Below are 21661 nucleotides of genomic sequence, written 5' to 3'. Positions count from 1 at the left end.
GTCACGAGCACATGGAAAGGGGTTTAGAGGGGGAGAGGGGTTGTTGGTTATAGCCGTGTTGGGCTAAGGACATCGGCAGGCAAGTTCTTGGGGCAGATGCGATATCTTTTATGAGACTAATTAAACAGTTGGAAAAATTGTTCTTTGCAAGCTTTCAGGTACAAACACCCTTCCCCAACAGATATGCCTGAAGAAGGGTGTTTGTGCCCGAAAGCTTGCAAAGAACAATTTAGTTGGTCTCATAAAAGATTTAGTTGGTCTCATAAAAGATCTCAAAGACAGCTATTTAGTTGGTCTCATAAAAGATATCACATCTACCCCAGGAACCTCGTCTGCCTGGAGCGGGAGAGCGCACTTCACTTCCATTACAGATCTTGGTTCCAGTAAGTGGTGTAGTAACCCCGACCCGTGCTCCAGAGAGATAACCGGCATCCGTGCATTCGGGTGCGCACAGAGTATATTGCAGAGCGATGTGCTTGTGGCTAGAAAAGGTGGTGGGGTCAAGCTGTGTGGTAATGAAGTTTTCAACAACAGCTATAAGCAGCCATCCATGCAAGAGAGAGAGATTTGTCCATGGCATGATTTATCGCCGCCAACTCCATATGCTAAGAGCTCGTTTGCTGAAATTACAAAAACTGTAACTATCTCACGGCACGAGATGCTCGGTGTACTCCTCTCCGCGTTATGCACACCACCCAATGGGACTGTGCGTTTACATAAACAATTTAATGCTTTTTATGGGGGAAAAAAAATCTCTTGACGGTATTAAACGGCACAATATGAGGCAAGGCTTTTTTGTCTGTGCAAAAACAGAATGAATAAATGGATAGAAAGGAATTGTATTTCATATATCCTGTGAGCTTATTAACAAAAAACGGTCTTGGATCAGTACATGAAAGGGTCTGTCTCTGTTGAACTGCTAGATGGAAAATTGTATATATTCTTAAAGTTTCAATTACCAGGAGACACTGTCCGTGGATTTTCTGTGGAGTTGACTCAAGGGAAAAATGCCCTGAATGCATGAAAACCATGAACATTTTGCCTGTTTCATATTCATAGTTTCTTCCTTATGTGTGACTGATTTATTCACCGCTGCGCCCCCAGGGTATACATTGTCCAAAATGCTGCCAAAAGAGAAAGGCACTCGCTTTTTCCTGTCCCTTTTTTTTCTTCCAAATGGAAGGAAACAAACTAATTAATTTCTTTTTTTAAGTGCTGAGCCGCACATCACGAATATTGGGCTTTCCCGTGTTTTACCTTACCATGCTTCTCTGGCAAAGGAGGCCTGGTCTAGCAAAAACCTGAGCACGGCTCCAGCCTGGCGGCTGGAAAAGAAGCGTGTTTTAGGGATGCCTCTCTCTCTGCTGTGAAATATGATCTTTCCTGGTTGCATATCATCTCAATAGTTGTATATGAGCATCTATACCGTGCGCTTGTATTATTTATAGTGCTGCAGTTACACAGGCACCCCGTACAGACGCAGAGAAAGCAAACGCCCGTAGGTATTTTTGCTTCTGGTACAGACCTGTTTTTTGCCTGGAAAAGTTATTTGATTTTCAGTGTGACTTCTTAGCACCCTGGCACGCATCAGCGTTGGAAACAATGGGAGCACAAATTACTTTGACAATGTCAGCAAAGCAGGCTCTACCGAGTGGGCTTTCCGTGCGGAGCACAATGCCCAGAATGACAGAAAAGCAGACTGCAAGGCAGAAAGTTGCCAGCCAGTACGTGCAGATATGTTTCAGCGGGAGAAACAGCAACTTCCTAAAGGGGCAGCTCATCGGGGCCGCCTGCAAACGCCGTCCGGGTGCCGAGGAGCAGTTCATTAAGCGATGCCATAACAGGGCTCTTCATGGTGCGGGGAAGCTATTGTGAAGCGCCCCTGACAGATGAGAGCAGACCCTTTACTTGTCACAATAGCTGCTCACACTGAGCAAGTCTCATTAAATATTCAGCTCCAGCCCCAAGCAGCTCATTAAGTCAGCAATGAGCAGTGACGCTGATGTTGGAAAACCCTGCCTCGGTTAACATCACCATGCAGAGGCTTCTTGGCTCTCTCCATGCTCTTCTGCTCAGTGCCTTCTCTATGATGACCAGCTGGTGCTCTCTGCTTTGCATTAAGTACAGGTAAAGGCATCAAGGTACATTCGAGTCTGTCTTTCCCTGTCTCTAGCGGTGTTGCAGCGTGCGACTTGTCCTTCCCGGGCCTTTCTCAGCGCGTGGCTGTGGGGCCCAAGCGGGATTTTCTCTCGGCGCGGCCGAGATTCAGAATTTGAAAGAGGAGGGTGTGATGGGGATTGCATTGCTTCTGGGCTTACAGGAGCTGAATTCGTCACTGTTTTAAGACCTGACTGTGATATTCTGTGTTAGTTACTGTTCCCCAGTGTAAAGTTTTACAGTAAGTGTGCATCCTTCCCTCCCCCCCCCCCCCCCCCAACTTTTTTCCCCCCCCCCCCCCCCCCCCCCCAACATTTTTGTGTGCTCGTTTGGTTTGAGACGATGCATTGGCTTGTGTCTCGCAGGCAAAGGACTGGCAGCCAGTGTTTCTTTCTGAACTTTCTGTTTGAAATCCGGATCCAAATGCTAAAGTGACTGGTCTTAATTTTATGGTAACTAATCCTTAGCAGTAGCCTGCTCTTAAAGGGGAGGGGCGGTGTGTATTTCTGGTGAGCGGGTGTCAGGTATCAGTGAGTACAATGCCTCGGGGTCTGAAAGCAGCAATATAATTGTATGCAGCTTCAGTGGGTTTTCCCCAACCAGCATTTAAGGCTTTAACATCTGAAAGTCTGAACCAGAAGTGGAAAGGCAGGACACGTGCAGGCGCTCTTTGCTCTTCTCCAAATGTGATTTTTCACACCGCTGAACTTTTTCTCTCTTCCTTTCGCAGAAAGTGTTTTCAGACTGCTCATTTCTATGTGGAGGACAGCAGCTCGCCTCGAGTGGTCCCCAATGAAAGTATTCCCATTATACCTATTCCAGGTAAGGCAGGCCTCGCTTCCTGCTCGTGCTGCGTGTGGCCGGGTGCAGCTCACTTGTGCTGGGAGGGAAAGTCACGTTGGTTCGGTGACAAATGCTGATTGCTGTCTTAACTCTTGGTAGAGGTTTTGCAACGTCTGTGCCATCCCATCTAAATGAGCGTGCCTTGCTCCTTGCCTCTGGCAGTGGAACCGGTGTGTTTTTCTCACAGATCACTGCACATCCTGGAGGAACTTTGTTAGAAGTGATACTTTCTTTAGAGATAATAAAGCCTGGCTTTACGGGTTCAGAGGACCCTGGTGCGAACAACTCCACTGGCTTCACCGGAGAGGTTGCGCCCACCTTTTCCAGGTGTAGCTTTGCTCCTTATTGAATTAGCAAGAGAGGAGGGGACTGTGCACAGACAGAGCATCCAAGTGGATTTAAAGTTGTAATATTCAAGCTATACAGTCCGGCTTCTTCCCTCAGCTGAACTGGAATGAAGTTGAAAGCAGGCAGTGCCTCCGTGCCATCCACGTGAGGCAGTTTCTCTCGGTATTACCAGCTGCACCAAGTTGTTTCCCTTTCAATGAGGATGACAAAAAAGAAACCCCAAAACTTTTGCAGCTGCAGCAATGGCAGAGCCTTTGCAGTACCTGCCTCGTACGGTAGTATTCAGTCTTGGTGACACAAGTAAAATGTACAGCGTGTTATCACGAGTCTAGTTGCACAAAGAGGGATCTGACTTGCTGTGGCAGGATGACATGTTTTTCCTCTGTTTCCTTCTCCTGTTCCATAATTTTGGTTTGACAGCTCTAGGCTTCAGACTGCAGTTATTAAATTAATTTTAACAAAGACTTTCAAAGACTGTCTCTAACAGTCTAGGAAAAGAGACACTGAAGAAATATCCTCATTAGGAGAGGGAAAGCATCTAGTTAAATTTTTCATAATTGCATTCATGATTGTATATCTAACCTTCAAGGGTGACAATTTTAAACACTCCTAAGGGAGTTAACATGAAACATTAGCTTTTCTCTCCTTATGTGAAATGTTCGGTGATTTGTACCATGCTCTCGATAGTAGTCTGAGTCCTATCTCTCTAGAAACCAAAAGTTACTATCGTCCTCTGTCCTTATCAGTGGAACATGCAATGGGAAAAGCATATAGAGACCCACATACTTTTGCTAATAAGGACCCACTATCCCCCTCTTCCTCCTTAGTGGTACGTAGGCATGAGATGTTGCCATCCCAGGTCCACTGTGATGGGTATCCAGGAGCTCTGTGCCACTGCCTTGTCTCCCATTATAGGAAACATCAATGCTGCAAGTAATAATATCTTTTCTGAGCTAGGCTGCTCTTGCAATCAAATCTACTGATCACTGCCCTGCCTTTGCCAGTCCTCACGTGTGATGCCTCCTTGGAAGTTACTAGAAGGGGCTTGGGTTTGTATCTGACTGGTTGGTGCAAAGCCCTGTCTAAACTGGGCGGATCATATTTTGCTCTCCTTACCCTTCACCTTCAGCCCCGATCCACCTGGTTTAGACCCACAATCTTTGGCCTTTCTTATTGAAATGCCTGCATGCAGAGAGACCGGCTGATTTGGTGCTAGGTGGATGATGGGGACAGAGCTCACTGAGTTAAGCTTGACCCACCGGTTTTCTGGTGTTGATACTACTAATAATAGGAATAATGGGAACTATAACAGCAACTGCTTGCACTTTACACCCAGCTGAGGATCTCAAAGCGTGCTTCCCACAAGGTTAGGTTAACACTCCATGAAGTAAGGGGTATGACACTGCTTTTAAAAAAGGGTAAATTGAGACCCGTAGTGACTAGATGACATGCCCAAGGCCACAAGGTTGGTCAGTGGCTGAGCTTCATGCCACTTCTGTGCCTCATGCGCTCATGCTTGACCTGCCTTTCCCACTGCAAGATAGCAGTGTGGCATGAAAAGGATGTTTAGTCCGTCAGAGCGGTCCAGAGGCCTGCTCCCTTCCCCTGTCCCCTGGCTAATCAGCTCCTTCATCCTGAAACGCAGCCCCCACGCGGCAATCCTGCTGAAGGATATTAGAAAGGGTAAATGGCAAAATCCCCCTTCGGTTCCCATATCATGCTGATGAAATGATGCTGTTTTTGAACTTTCCTTCTGGAAGCTGCGTAATTGATCCTGGAAGTAAGAGAAGGGATGTTTTAAATGAAAGTGAGCTCTTCAAGCTAACCTTTTTAGGTTGTGATATCCCAGGCAGTACCTTAAAAGATATTTAAATAGGTCCCCATGGAGCTGTGCGACTGTTTGCTTGAATGGAGTGGACCAGATTCCTCTCCCAGCTACACACACGGGCTTGGCTACAGCAATTTAGCCCCGCTGCTTTAGAGACATGCACTAGCTTTGCCAGGACCCCGCGTTTTTCCTGCTCCAAGACCTCTAAAATCCCCAGCAACCTCCTCATCCAGCAGTAGCTCCTGCCTCATTACGGCGCCTTACAGGTCCACGAGCAGGAAAATCATGGAAGAGAGGAGTGGCTTCTACCCTTTTCCTGCCTCACTTCCCACTGCAGAAACGTACTTAATTATTGAGCATGAAACCACATCACCCACAGGCATACACTTAGCTATGCAAATTTTGCCCTGAGACTGAATGCCCATATAATAATTCATAATTATCTGCACTGCTTGATCTAGAGACGCACAGGACAAAGGGAGGTATCATTAGCTGAATCAGCCCCTGGCTATCGTGAGGGACGCGTGAGCCTAAACGCGGCATCAGTCTCATTTACAAGCTTGCCCCGAGGGGGCAAATCTCTGAACTGCCATCGTGGTGCATGCAATTATTTCCCCAGCTTCTCTGTCTTCCTCTCCTCAGCTGCTTGATTCTGCATGGGTCTCTTTGCAAGTGTGCAGTCATAAATAAGCCACCTCTGCCTTCCCCTGCTTTCCAGCTGGGGCAGCATGTGCTGCAAGTTACGGCGCTTCCACGCCTGTCCCCTCCGTCGGCAGGGTCCCACAGCTCACAGGAAGAGCTGATTTACCTACAGACTTGAGCTCTTCCTCCCCTAGTTGCAAGCCTCATGCTCTAGATGAGCATTTTCCTCATATCACAAGACTGGATTTGCTGAAGGGCAGCAGCAGCAGAATTATCCCTGTGCATCACAGATGGTGACGGCAGGCAGGGGGCAATGAGGAGTACAGGTGCGGCCCCCTGAACCAGGCATGCCTGTTGCCTTGGTGCTTCCCCAGGAATGCCTGTTGCATTGGTGCTCCCCATCGTGCGTCTTCAAGCAGAGCCCTCTCCCCCCGGGAAGGGGACTGATGTCCCAGAGATGCTTGGATTCCTTGCAGCACCGGCCTACCACGACTCTGCTGGACGGGACAGATGAGGTGAGCCATATAGTACACACATGGGGTTCCCAAATCCGCTCTGTTGGGCATCAGAGTCCATCTCCTCCACATTCAAAGAGCAAGTCGCTCTCCCCACCAGGCTCCCTGGCCAGACCAGCAACACCAGAGTATCAAGAGGAACTGCATCTGGGAGCAGGACATCACAACCACCTGCCAGGATTACCTGCGGTCCTCTTGCACCCTCGGCACCAGGACCAGCGCACGATGGTCTTGGATAACTCCAGGAACTGCTTTTGTGTATTGCCAAAGCACTGGGGATGGAAGTGGCTGTGATCCCGGGGAAGCTCTGACAAGCTGTTCAGCATCCCATAGCAAGGATTGCCCTCTCCATAAGCAAAGGCTGGCTTGAGTCGGGTGAAGTAAAGTGCATCAAGACACAGTATCAACACCATTAATGGGCAGGGAGTCCTGTCCTCCCAGCTCCTTAGTCTTGCTGGTGTTGAAGTCGAGCAAGAGCCCCCCGGAACACTGAGCTGAAATAGCACAACCGGGGGTGGGAGGGCAAAGCTCATTTATCTGTGTATGAGATGTATTTGCTGCCCTCCTTAAGAACAGCTCAAAGCAGCTTACAGTAAAACCAGATAAAAATAAAGACAGATTAAAATAACGGGTAACAGAACAACCTCCCAAACTCGCGCTCCCTGGAGAGTTACTTCCCAGGGCTGTGGTGGAGGAGGTCTCAAACCAGGGGAAGCAGCTTCCCCTCCTGGCATTTTCGAATTACAGGGAAGAGGAGGGGCCTTCGTCCCACCCTAGACCTGGGGCAACCCCGGAAATACAGGCACCACCTTGCATTCGGGAAGGAAATGCTTCCCTTCACCGTACCACGGCTCCCAGCCTGAAGGACACGTTTCTCTTATAATCTCTTCAGACCACGGAAAATACCGGAGGGGTCAGCTCAGTGACCCAGCCCGCCCTTCGCCCTGCAGATAGTCTGCAGCACCGGGTAGTGTCCAGGCGTGTAACTCCACACGCACATGGCTGCGTCCCCCAACAGAGAAGTGTGGTAGGACTCAAATCTTGTGCCGTGTTTAGCCCTAGGGTTCAACTCCTGAATCAACTGATTACTCTTTTCATCCCCTTCCTGAAGCTTGAATCAGCATGAAGAGAGGAAGACACAGCATAGTCTGGGTGTAGCTTCACAGCCGTGTGTGTGTATGTATGTGTGTGTGTATATGTGTGTGTGAATATATATTCACGCATATGTGCATGCACATATATATATTCATATATATGTGCATGTGTGCATGCATGCACGCACACTATACACACACACACACACACACACACACACACACACACACACACATATATATATATATATATATATATATATATATATATATAGTGTGCGTGCATGCACACACACATGCACATATAAATATATAAGCATAGAGATATTCTTTCTATATCTGCATTTTATATACATGCAAAACACTACTCATAATAGGTCTGAATAGGTTCAACAAATGCAACAAAATGGCTTAGGCTGGGAGGAAAAACCCAGTATGTTGTTTTCCAGCGTTCAGGCTCCGCTGTCTAAACACTGGTACGAGTGCTTACCATTAAACTCATATATTGCCCCACTGATTTGAATGGGACTGCTCACAGGCTTAGATATATAAGCCTGAGATGGCAGAATTGGGACCTTAGGATGGAAATATATGGGATTACTAGCAGTTGCTAGTTGTATCCCAGTTGTATCACTTAGCTACAGCAAATAAAGCCATTTTTAATGTGTAGGTAAATGGAAAGCTCAAATCATTTCATTCTGGGAGATGAAAATGAATACTATGGGTTTGACCTCTCCTTTCCGCCTGAGAGCATGAATTGCTGTTTCATTTATAATGAATGACAACACAATGTAGGAAACATGCGTGTGGTTTTAAACTCCACATTAGCGTGATTTGTGTAATTCATATCACGGCGATTGGCATATGACTAATGGCGCTGTATTAAAGTAATCTTGAAGCAAGTGAGATGAACGTAACTCTTGCACCAGTGATTAGCGTCCAGGCGTGTACAATGCAAGTGATCCTCCCTATCCTGTGCCTCTCTCCTTCATCAGAAATCTGCCCTCTGATTATTACATCTGATTATAATGTATAGGTAATTACAATGCACGGGTAATAATAATCTGCTGCTAGCTGTTTTGTGCAGTTTTCATAGTGTACCCAAGCATCGAGGCTTTCATAAGCATGAATGTTTTCATAATAAATCTTCTTGCCTGTATTCATGTTGAACTATACGTTTCATGGAGGAAACGATAATAATTGGTAAACACTTCTAATTCAAGTAGTGTGCAAGTTAACAAGGAATTGTCTCTTGGTACTTGGCTCTGAGCAATTATAATTCATCTTAATAATTCTAAGGTCACTAACTTCAGCAGGGTGCCAACATTTAAAGGGCTTTCAGCATGTAGTTTAAGCGCAGGGGATGACACCCGCTGTGTTGCCTCACTTTAATATTTATGCAGATATGACCTCTGTAGAAAAAAGATGAACCAATATCCTACCGGTATAAAAGCCACGTCTGCGATTTTATTTTCTCATAAGTGAATGGATATTGTTATGATGCAGTTACAAGCATTCTGGCTTTCTTTTGTATTGCAAGACAACATGATCAGTCAGAAAAATGCTTTCCCCCCCCCCAGCAATGTGCTAACACTTCTGTCACGTTCTTGCTAGAAATATGTTATTTAACGAATCGAGCCATGCTGTCCTTGAACAGAACATCCTCGACACGCGCAGGGATCAGACAAATTCCAGCAGAGATTTTTTTTTCCTTTGCTGAGATTTTTTTTTTCTTTACATTTTCACAAAGGCAGCGGAGGGAGCGGATAGAAGAAGGCTTACCCAGGGAAGCGCCGCACTGGGCGGCCACGCCAGGCAGTGGGAATCCTTCTCAAGTTTTTGTTTAACCCAAGGTGTTTTTCATTATTTAGGGAATGCAAAGCAGAAAATTAAGACAGAGCATCTCAGCATCCTGGTGAGCAGCTTAGCACTGTGCAATTAATGTCTATTGATCGTGATGAAATGAGGAGTGAGAAGGAGGGAGGGTGAGAGGAACATCAGGAAAGCAGGACGAGATGGAAAGGGAAAGCAAGCAGGAGAGGAGGAGTTTGTGCGGCCTTGCAAAACGTGTCGAGAGCACTTTGCTGTTCTGTTCTTTGTTGCAAACCTCCCCGTTTCACTCCTGACCCAAAAAAGTCTGTCCCAGTTCAGCAGTACTAAGCCTGTTGGGGAGCAGCAAAGGAATCCAGCATCTCCTTGTGTGGAAGTGTCCCTCCGGTAGGACAGTCTATTTTCCTTTCAAGCCCGGCCCCGATGGCTTCAGAGGAAGCATCAGAGCAGCTTTGTTAAGGACAGTGAAGAGGGCAAAAAATGTTCCTGATGAGATTGCTAATTATGCAGACTTTAAACATGAGCTGACACCAGCTTTATTGCTTTTACTACCCTGGGCACATGCTGGCTCCTGCAGGAATACACGACGTGTGCCATGCCGGCCATCGCTTGTCAGCTTCTAGAAAGTTGAGTGAGAAATGGCAGGTTTTGTCTGTCCTTATGTATGTAGCTGAAGTGCCAGCGAATGCCTTTTCTCAGGTGGCATCAGCAATGCAGCCTCTTCCCGCAAGCACGTGGGTCCCGTTTTGCCCTCTCCGGTTCGTTCTGCACGACGGTTGCAGTGGGTCTCATCCGTGCAGCATGCGGCGCGTGGCACTCTCTTCCCGTGGCGCCTTTGCAGCAGTCGCAGATCCCACAGCCAAGGAGCAGCGGGCGCGTCGAGGTTCAGATTTGACTATCCAACACAAATAACACATTGCCCTTTCACTAGACCTCTGGAGCCCCTTCTAGTCATTAATTGAACCGCTATTAGGGCTCCTAATTAGCCATTATAGGATTCCATTAATCTCCTGAGCTGACTAAAAGAGTTACGGTCGCTGAAGCCCGTTTGTGTTGAGATGGAAGGGAGGTTTAACAAAGCCCGTGGCCCCAAGATACCTGCAAAAAGCAGGTTCCCTGGACCCACTTCAATTTGCATTTTGTGGTAGAGAGAGTTAAGGAAAGATACTTGTGAGACAGATATCTTGCGAGCAAATGCTATCAAAGAGCGGTGTGCGCTAGCATGCATTTCAGCACAGATCTCCCAAGCCAGTAATAGCTAGATGTGAAGCAGAAGAGTTCACACTGCTGTATGGAGTTTACAGTGGGCAAAATACGAAGCCAAATTACCCTAGCACACCCCTTTTTTGGTTTCAAAAGAGAACCAGAAATCAGGGATACTTTCCACGCACCCCAGACTGGAAAGCCTCCCCACACCAGGACCCCCAACCCCTACCAGATCCAGCCCCCTCCATCCGAACCATCTACTCTTTCCTATGGCCCTCGGGGAGGACGAAGATGAGCTTCTCGCCTGGGCAGCAGGAAGGGTCAGCGTTCAGTTTGACCGCGTTGTCCAGATTTTAAAATGACTCCAGGCAGAGACGGTTTGACTATGTGCTGGATCACTGTCACAGAAGAGTCAAGTCCTCATACCATGCCAGGTCCACCCCCCTTTATGCATGAACCCTTTGACTGAAAAAAAATCAGCTCTTTAATTGCATTTAATGACGTTCCTAACGTTCGTGGTCATGCCATTACTTTTCCAGAGGGGAAGGAAAAGCCTCTCCTCCAGCGCCGTGTCCTGAGTCTGCTGGCAGCCTCGCACAGCAGCTCTGAAGGGTGAAGTCCCCCTCCCCAAAGAGCCTCATTGTGATGTTTACTCATTTACATGCCAGCATAATGAACTAGTTCATTGCTGCCCATTTATCAAATGGGATGGGGAACTGTGTTGGGCTGGGAGGAATTGGGACTTGCTGGAGAAGGGATTATGCAGAGGGAACGGAGGAGAGACGCCAAGAAAGAAGAGTGGGAGAGAGAAAGGAAAGTAGGGAACGAGGGAAACCCAGGAGTAGGCTTGGCGGTGGCTATGAAGGTGAGTGGATAGTGTCATGGGCTGGTTAACAGCTTCATTGCTACACGTGCTGCCCTTGACCTTTTTCCTTGTGAACGTGAGGGATCGAAGGGATTGCTATCGTCAATGAGGTCTTGCCCCGCAGCCCGTCATTAAAAATGGAAATTTGCCTTCTGCTAAATTAAGCTTGGCCCCCCCCAGCCTGGTACGAGGAGTCCCGGGCTGCACTGCACGACTACTAGTGCTGCCACTAGGATTTTTGCTATGAGGTGTATATTGAGTGAAATTCTTCATGCAGTAAAGGTTATTTTCAAGGAAATTTAAGATGTACCGTTTACTTGGTGGGAGAGGAAGCAATACTGCCTTTGGCACTACTGTCCCTTCAGACCATAATTCAAAGGTCTTGGCTACAAAACCCATGTACGTTAATGTAGTCGAGTATTATACAGAATTAATATTTAAGTATTATAAATCACTACCTCTTCTGTAGTGCATGGCTTGCTTACTAGAATGATAATACACTTGTTAAATCTTTTAAATGGCTTAACGCTATTCAGTAAATGTGCACATTGCTAATTAAAGCAACATTACCACGAGAGGTGATCAGATTACACATATTTCTTCAACAATTGCCTCTTGTAAATTAAATAGAAGAAAGATGGTATTTTCCTGTAAGACTGATTCAAGTTTGAAAATGTCAATAGATGCAAAAAGCCACCCCAGAGCCTTACTCGATAAAATGCAAGTAGAGAAGTAATGACATGGTCAATAGTAACTGCCATCACCTATAGAGAAATCAGATTGCCGGGCCTAGATCTATAAAACTCTTGCCAAAGTAGAACCTCATTTACACATACAGATCTTCATACCCTTTGCGAAGAAAAGCATATGTGACAGCTGAGAGGTTTCAGTTTGCCAAAGATCTTTCACTCTGAATACAGTAAATGTCACATCTGTTTATTTATGGTTAAATTTTGCTAACTATCTGTAGAAATATTTGGATTTTTCCTATAGTGATGGAGATGTTTTAAAAGCAAGAGAATCCAGACTGTAATGCAGCTGCAGCACAAAACCATATGGGCGCTAAAGGGAGGAAAGATGCATCACAAAATTACTCGAAGTAAACATAAACCACATGTAATCCTCAGAAGGATATTAGACAGAATACATAAATGCCTGGATATTGCTATGAAAGGATGCAATCAGGCAGTAAGTTATTGCACATGCCGAAAATAATCACACTTGCATAGCGCTTTACATTTTCCAAATGCCATACTGCAAGCATTATCTAATTTATCCAGGAAAGCTGAATGATTTCAGCAACTGAAGTGGGGATGTAGCAATGTTTAGATCCTGCTTTGGAAAACTATGCAGGTGATAACTACGCGTCCCACTTGTTTCACAGCGTCCCAGGAACTTCGTATGGGCCACCTGAAAAGCCCTGGGTTTTCTTTTAATCCATTAACATCTTTGGCTTTGTTACAGCTTCTTTACAAGGTGTTTCTGCTTGATTTATTGGCATCCTGGGAATATGTCCATCAGGAGCAAGCGGTCCCGTGGCATGAAGAGTCAATACAACGAACACTGTCAGGAGTGGCTGGAAGACTCTGTGTACTTTTGTCTGTCTCTCTGGCCGGCCTTAAATCTTACAACGGGGAAGAACATTTTTTAAAACAAGTCTCATCTGAGATCAACAGCAATTACTTGTACACTGTGTTGTTTTACATACCTTTATACTTTTTATTTTATTTTTAAAATAAAAAGTAGAATTGTGCTGAGGTTTAGCTTTCCAAAAATGCATCACAGGGAGCCAACTACTGATTCACATGATTTACATTGGCAGTATCTAGCTTTGCATATGTAATATAAGGAATTAGACATCTGTTAGGGTTTTTGTAACTACACACAGTATAAACTCTTCCATTGGGTAATTCAGATACAATGGTGTTGAGGCCCAAGCGCAAACCTGAATTTGTACATGGTAATATAGATCTCCGTCTCGGATATGAAAAAGATCGGGGCGACTGGCGGCAGGAGGAATAAAACATTTCCTAGCAACTCTGAATGTGTTTCTCTTCCTACAGATGACATGGAAGCCATTCCTGTCAAACAGTTTGTTAAACATATCAGTGAACTGTATTCAAATAACCAGCATGGATTCTCAGAAGACTTTGAGGTACGTTCCCTTATCTTTTAATGAAGTAGCCTTTTCCTGCCGCAGCTGAACATGTTGTGTACACCTAGCAAGGGACAATGTCAGACCGATATGAGGCCGCTGTGAAAACAGCAAGTCTGCTTCTGCACCCTATCAGATGAAGTATTTCCAGCAGAGAGCACCACGTTTTAAGGCTGTTCATATACCAAGTGCTGGCGAGACCTCATCTGGAAGAGTCCTTCCTGGTTTTCAGAAAGGGGAAAGCTGCAGCGTGAGTAAAGGTTGCAGACTGGCCCCCCCCGCGTGAAATGTCACACGTGGCTCTTTGCCATCCATCACTCTTGGGCCACTTCCCAAAGCTCCCGTCCATTAGTTCTTTGAATTACTATTATCGGTTGCTTACTAGGAAACATCCCCATTGCCATCGCTGGGATTTTTGTCCAAATAACACCTGAACGAGGTGCTTAGTCCGCGGTATTTATATCATGCAAAGGTTTTAAGAGCTGCCGCTTGCTACAGACAACTCGGAGGGTCTAGGCTGAATCCCAATCTCTGTTGCCCCCTTGCAAATCTGTTGCAAGTCCTCCAACGTAGGAGTAAGACCAAAATTCAGCCCCTTAGGGCTATAGGAAGGTCCAGTGAGCTACACAAGGCACTTCTGTGCTACGAAGAAACAAGTTTGAGAAGTTTAATGTGCCAATGGCATTGCTCTGGTAATCCTTCCACACGCTGAAGAAGTCTAGTGCGTGGGTGGCCTCGATGATGTCCGTGAAATTACTGAGTTGAGCAAATGCTCTTCAGCATGAGGAAGGGTTGCAAACTCTGTCCCAAATCTAGTGATCCTGTAGTTAACACAATCTCCGACATTTTCAGGAGCAACTTTCTGCTAGTTCACACCTGGGCGTTGGAAACATTGGTGTGGATGAGATGGTTTCAACTAGGAAGGCTGGTAAATAGCAGGCAGCTGCGGTGGCGTTTCAGTGGAGGGCCAAAAACCACCCATATTCTTCAATATATGGCTGTTTTAAAAAAAGTAATATAGGTACATGAGTTATAAAGGCAGATGTCTTTACACACATAACAGTGAAACATAACTGGTGGGCTAATATCTAAAGCCGCTTTGCTTAATGGAATAAAGACAAGACTGCATGCAGGTATTGTCTTTAATGGTCCCATTAAAAACCATTTACTGCTGTTTGGTTACCGTCTGTCTGAGTGGCTGCATTGCCTGATGCCCAAAAACTATTGTGTAAGTCATAAACATTTTGTATTCATGAGGATAGCAAATGTGTGAGGTGTTAAAGTGATTTAGTTCAATTGACTGCTGGCTGGATGACTGAGCAGGAATATTGAGGCATTTAACAATGTTGATGGTATTCAGGACAAACATTTATCCTCCAGAGGGTAGAATTTGATCAGGATGATCAAATGCGACTCAGTCGTCTCAATTATGTATGAATTGAGACCCCAGTGCTATTCATCACAGCTGGTTTGGACACCATTTAATTATTCAAAATAATCAGCTACACATCTGTAAACTTGGTCTGACTTAAAGCAGGCTTTGCTTCAGCTGCCTCAAAATCATTGCTATTAACAAATGTTGGACATCTTCCGCCCATAGCTTTCAGCAGAGGGAAATACAGCTCTAATAGCCTTTTTCTTCCCTTCATGCTACGGCTGCTCTCCGTGACTGCCGCTCCGTGATAGCTTGTCAGGAGAGATTGCTTTAACCAATTAGTCCTGTTCTCGGGAGTTCACCAGCTCTGATGAAGGGAAGCGGCCTTTTATAACTGTACTGCACAGCGAGCAAATCCTGCTCTTTCTGCCAGTGTGAGACTCAGCGTAACTCCTCGAAGCCACTGTGGTTACTCCCATTTTATTTCGGTGCAAACGAGGCCCGAATTTGGTCCTTAGGTTTTTAAAAAAAAAAAACAAATAAAAAAGAAATCTCCTCCTCTGAGAAGAGGCTGCGACTAGAACGATTGCTGCCTTGAGAAGAAGATACATATATATATATATATATATATGCATATACATACGCACATAGACACATATATACATATGCATATAGACACATATACCTACACATATATACATACACATATATATGAGGAATGGCCCCTTCCTACAATGGCTTATATTCCCTTTGGTGGCACATGCATGGATAGGATTCTCCTCTCCCTTGTACCAGCGTCACCTCAATGGACTCCCAAAGACATCTGTGGTGTAACAAGGACCGAGACCGGGACCGGGATGGATGCATTAAGACCATGGGGTGACATTTCCGCAGCACCTAAGCGTGGGAGAAATGTGCGTCCATTTTTTTTTCCAAAGGAGCCTGAGATGACCGCCGTGCCGCAAGCTCGCTCTCCAGCTGCAGTGAAGATGTAGTTTCTGTGCGGCTGAAAGGCAGAGCAGCTCACGCTCATTCAGGCCTTTGGTCACTTTTGAGAGGCAGACTGATGCTCTTAAGTCACTTAGCCAAAAGTATCGTCTGTCCGTATAAAGTTCAGTTGTGTGAGAGAAAATAGGAGCCTAGCTGCTGAAAGGGAGCGTATTCTTCTCTTCCCCCGGGGGACTTCGGACCATAAGACAGACAGACCATCCAAAAAGTAGCTGTAAAGTTTCCATAGCAGTCAGCTCTGTGAAAGAAGCTGAAAGGGAGATGAGTGTGTTAGGAACAAATGCAATCTGCCTTGAGCAAAAGGCATATATTCTCTTGGTTTGCTTCTCTCTTCTTTCCTGTGTTTTTGGAAGCCTGCCTTGAGTTTTACAGGGAATTTCATTGTAAGAGGATTCTTTTGGAAGCAAATACTCAAAACCACTTCCCTCTCTCCCTTTTAAAGGCAGAGGTAGAGTTAAATATTTTCCGAATGTGCTAAGGAAGCATTTTACGTGACAGAGAAAAGGTCTCTAAACGCACAGCTCTTTCTATGGAAGGTAGATCCAAAATGCATCCATATTCCCATCAGGGTGTCATGCTGCCAGAAGACCGCTTTATCATCCAGTTCACTAGTCTTTCTTATACACACACAATAGTTAAGGATGCCCCTGAGCACAATGAATTTAGGACTTTTGATAGCGGAGGAAGCGTTAAGTCTGAGTGGCGCAGGGTCGTGCGCTGTCGCATGTTGTCAGTCTGAGAGGGCACAGGAGGCGAGAGCTCCCCTGTGATGATGCTAGATGCGAGGGCATCTCTATTGCAGCGTAGACAGAAACCCTGCCTTGTTGAGCTGGAAAGTGTAATGCCGGGGACCGGTTATTTTAAATTGAACAAGTAGAATTTGAAGGTAACGGTACTCAAGGGAGACCCACTTGCCTGTGCTTCCTACTGCTAATCGTTCATCTGATGGTCCCACCTTCACACTTCAGGCCAGGTGAGGTCCCTGCCCCTCGGACCTTGACGTCTCATGGGAAGCAAGCCGTGGGAGGAAGAGTTACAAGGAGGATGGGAGTGACGGGAATGAAATGAGTGTGCATGGAGTGACGCTTCTGTGTCTCGGGATGTGTCAGTGCAGGGCAGCTCCGTGCAGAGAGATCTGCTCACACGTCTGTGTATGCTAGAGGTGTCAACCCCCCGTGCAGTGCATGGAGCTGGTACACGGACACGTGCCACATGGGGTGTCCCCTGGGCTGGGCCGGCCCTGTGCACTGGTTCCAGCACAGCCCGCTCAGGCCCACAGACTGGCCCAGTGACCCTCATCCACCTTGTGCGGTGGGATGGGTTTGACACCCCTGGTGTACACACCCCTTGGGTCCCAAAACCAGTACAGCTGGCTCAGCATAGCAGTCCGCCTGGCCCAACTAGCCCTGCTGAGACCCACAGCCACGCTGCTCCTGGGTCTGGCACGAGCTCACGGCATGCTGTAGTACCCTGCCCCTAGCCATCCACAAACGGCGTGGCCAGCCCTTCCAGCAGTGCTCATTGCCAGAGGAAACGACGTTCAAGCTGAAGCCGACATGGGAAGCAAAGGACAATGTGGCCTTCGGCATTGTGCATGCCCCATGCTGTTGACCGTGGGCCAGCAAAGGCTCTGCCCGACAGTTGTAATCATTGTTAAAATGGCCTGTCCCTAGCTTTGTGCACTGCTAGAGTAGCCTGTTCAGTTTGCTTTCCCCTTCCCCGTGTGTCGCGTGCCCCCAGCTCTCCCCTTCACCTCGTGTTGCTAAAGGATTGACGCCCACACAAGACTCTCCCAGTACCGTTCCTGTGCAAGGTCCTTGCAAGCCGCCGGGTCTGTAGCAGCGCGTCCTCGGAGCATTTCCCTTGGGCCAGCAGGAGCATGGGCAAGGACTACCAAACGTTGGCTCAGGAGATTGTCATGATTGATGGCATGGGGTGAAAAAGATCTTTGTCACGAACAAATTTGCTGTCTTAGTGCCGGACGACCCCGACATAATTTCCCGATGCACCTCCTGAACTAGCTTCCTTTGCACCTTCAGAAAAAGGTCTTCTGAGCACGCCACCTCGACCACCCCCTTGAAGGAGCTGCGCCCACAGAAGCGAAGCCAACAGGCTGCTTGCTGAGCCAGCCACTTCTAGCTCATTAGTTCGTATTACCAGACATGTAGCGGTTTGATTTTACACTTTTAAGTTTAGTGAAAATTCTTTGAAGTTTATCAAACTAATCTGTAACTGGCTTCAGGAAGGCAATGAAAATGGGTCATTAAACTTGGGTGTATCAAATCCCAATTAGCATTAGCACGGACAATATAATTAAAAGCTAAATTAGCCATAATAGCTTGGAATATAACATTTCTTGCAGTAACTAAAGGTCGATTGAAACCGTGTACTTTGAGTTCTCAAGTGGTCAATGAGGAGTTGAAAAGGACAAAATGAGAGGATGTGCCTGTTCATCTTCAGAGAGTAACGTGCTCAGTGTAAAGGACACTGGCTCGTTAGCTAGTCTGCAATTAAAGTCAGCGAAAGAAATGACGTGGTCTAGATGCCTCCTTCCGCAGCGACCCACCGACAGCTGTTCCAGATAAAACCTGAAATTCTCGCACTGGATACGAATGCGGTCGTTGGTCTTTGCCCAAGTCACAACATCAGGAGGGACCTGGCCTCGTGCTGGTGTTCTCCGGCCAAAAGCAAAGGCAAAAATATGGGTTAAAACCTGCAGAGCAGGATCGACCTAAGACATAGTAACATCACGGGGTGAAAACAGACTGGAGTTTATGTTCACCTCTTCCAGTGACTCCTACCAGTTCCTGCCCCCCCGACCAGTCTGACGCCCACCTTTCTCCCCTGAGAAACGTAGCTGCTACTCTTGCCTTCTCTACCTGCCAGGCATCCTGGAAGAAGTTGGCCATCTAAGGAAGCCTATGGAAAACCACTTAGCAATAACTCATTATTTGCCTTATAGGGCTGGTTGATTGTCTGATCCCTTTGCCGTGGTATTTTCTGAGACCGGGAGCTCTTCGAGGCAGGGGTCAGGTCTAGTTTTATGTGTGAAGACCATCTCGCACCTTGTGAATGTTACCACGATGCAGACACCTTACCCACCCCTCCACTGTCACTGAAGCCAGCTTAGGAAGACCTGGTGCCTGGACAGTGGTTTCCAGCATAGTGGAAATCATCTAGCACATCTAGAAAACTCTAGTTCATCATTTCCAGAAGCCCTGAGGGGTGGCCTGCATCAAATAGTGATGGATGCTTGGATCCACACCATGTTCATCCCTTCAGCTGACCCCGCTAGGGCCAAGTAGGCCAACGCTTTTCCTAAGGCTTAACCCAAACTTCCCTTGTTGCAGTTGAAGCCTGTTACTTGCCCTGTTTCCAGCTGACACGGGCTGCAACTAAGGGCGGAGGACTTTGTTTTTTCAAACATTTTGACAGTTTTCAAGAATACTAGAATTCCCTTGGAAATATAGTAGGGTTGTAGTGTTATTGCAGCCGTAATGGTGCGGGAAAGGCCTGAGAGACCCTTCTTTTGTGATGTCTTTTATTGGACCAACCGTATAGTTGGGAGAGATGTTGGCCAAGTTTTTCGGTATAAAGTGCCTTGCCTGTTGGGTTCAAAAGAGACTTTTCCAAAGCATCAGCTCTTGCTGTGTCAGACCTCGTATTCCAGGGCCACATTTTTTTCTCCCCTGTCATTTTATGTCTAATCTCACCTTCTATTCACTTTTTATTGGCCAGCCAGGAAAACTGAGAACGCAGTCAACATCCACTTAAAAAGGTTCATTAAAATGACTAACTGCATATAACTGTTCCTTTATGGAAAAATCCTATAGAATTTAATAGAAAGTGATGCATTGACTCCATAGTATTTAAGCCATCTTAGAGAATTCCTTTGCAAGGATGTAATTTTCTATTAAATGTGATGTTCTTTGGAGTATTCTCCAAAAGGCTCTTATTGGATTTGCCTATATTCAGCTGTAGGAGTTTGCCATCAATATTTGAACATGCATAGCCATTCCAAAAAGTTTTGTAATGAACATAAACTTTTTAAAAATTTGATGAGCACCCTCTAATCGTGTAGGAATAGAAAGTTTTGTACTTAAAAAAAAACAAACAAACAAACAAAAATGCAAGCAGTTTCCCATTCGTGGCTTAGACTGAGCTAATGTTGCTTGTGGTTTAATCCGTGCTCCAAAGCGGAGTGTTTTCCGTGGCCCGTTGGAGCTGGCAGGCGGTGTTAAACCAAGTGCTGAAATTAAGGTGAAAAATGTTTTGCTTTTCCCTGGTAGAAATGGGATTCTGTTCATTTAGGCCAGCGAAGGGTTTTGTCTCGTTCATCTTTGTCATAGTTCAGCTCATCTCCTTTGCCTCCAGTGTCTTCCTCCCTTTCAAAGAGAGAGGAAGAGGCAACTGTTCGCTAGGGAATGCCCTGTGAATATAAAAGCCACAGACTGTACTTGGTTTTGGTATACTTTGCACTTTTTAAATGTAAATGCGGTGAAAAATATCAAAATTGCTATGCAATTCCTTTGTGAAATGTCTGCATAATGCCGAACTCTGTTACATCTGCTGTTTGTATAGCATTTCTCTTGATAATTTTCTCTGTCACTTAGCTCTTGATCTTTGTAGCAGCTGTGTTCTGCTAATGACTTCCCTTATTAGGCAGGTTCTATACTGTTATTTTTGAAGCCTACAGTACAAAGTAATTTGGCACTTCCCTTCCCTAGCTGTGAGGAAATCTAGGTTATAAAATGTGACTTCTTGAACCCGCTAAATAGCTTCTCCTACAAATGTTTAAACAAGGCCACATCAGTGTATTTTCAAGAAGTGGTTCCAGTGTAATGGAATAATAGTAGTGTTCATGCTAATGATGAGGAAGTTAAGTAGACGTAAGAAGGATATTTTAAAAGGGGCATTGTCAGTGGGCTTGCAGGTTAAAATAGCTCCCCGGATGAATAGAGGACGTGTTTGACTAGTTAAGGCCGCAAGACGTGCTCAGAAATTCTGTAGGTCTTTAGGTAAATCTGGTTGCAGGTCAGTCGTTGGGATCCCCATGCTGTGGGGAGAAGACGTCCCGCTCTGGCGTTTTCACGGCCGCGTGTTGATACGGTTTGGTACCCATCTTGGAGTATGCCAGGATCGGAAAGCCAGTGGGAGCTGCCCACCTATCCTATTTAGACACCCTTGTAGAAGTCACTGGGCACCTGTCTGCCTTGTTAGATGCTTAAACGCCTCTGCAACTCCACCCCTGAGGAGATGGCCCTGCTGCACATGAAAAAAACTGCATTTTTCTTCCAAAATCTGGAAATCTTTTGCTCTTCAGATGTCAGGTGGGCATCGGGCACTGTCCGTCTCCCCCACGGATCTATTTCATTCATATGGTATGGAAACACCAATGCCACAAATAGGTGCAGAGGCCAGCTGGTCCAGATGTTGGCTGGAAAACCACACCAGAACCATTTCCATAACACACCATCGGCGCACGCTCCTTTCTTCCCACCAGAAAGTGTTGCACTGTAGGTAGGGGAGTCCTGTCCGAGCACGCGCCAACAGTGGAGGTTATCGTAGAGCAAACCTGCTATCATAGGGCACATCTACACGAGACACTTACTGCACATTGGCCTCATAACACTGCGCAGTAGTGTGTCACTGCACAAACCGTGCTAATAGCCCACTGCGCAGTGTTATTAGGCTAATGCGCAGTAAGCGTCACTAAATAACCGTGCACCGGTGCTAATGCTCAGTAACTTTCGGTACTGCGCTTTTTGTTAGTCCTTCATTAAGGAAGTATTAAA

General features: G+C 46.2%; 1 protein-coding gene across 1 annotated transcript in view; it reads left to right on the top strand.

Annotated features, from left to right (window-relative positions):
- Window positions 1–21661, top strand: part of PTPRG (protein tyrosine phosphatase, receptor type G) — a 349654-nt gene that overhangs the window by 310193 nt on the left and 17800 nt on the right. Inside the window, exons 14-15 of the mRNA XM_025199043.1 lie at window positions 2888–2979; window positions 13392–13483. Coding sequence (XP_025054828.1) covers window positions 2888–2979; window positions 13392–13483 — 184 coding nt within the window. The remainder of the gene's footprint in view (window positions 1–2887; window positions 2980–13391; window positions 13484–21661) is intronic.

The sequence above is a fragment of the Alligator sinensis genome, unplaced genomic scaffold (genome assembly GCF_000455745.1).
Source record: "Alligator sinensis unplaced genomic scaffold, ASM45574v1 scaffold469_1, whole genome shotgun sequence".
Lineage (NCBI taxonomy): Eukaryota > Metazoa > Chordata > Crocodylia > Alligatoridae > Alligator > Alligator sinensis.
Note: the sequence above shows the minus strand (reverse complement) of the source record. Positions and strands in the feature narration are given on the sequence as shown.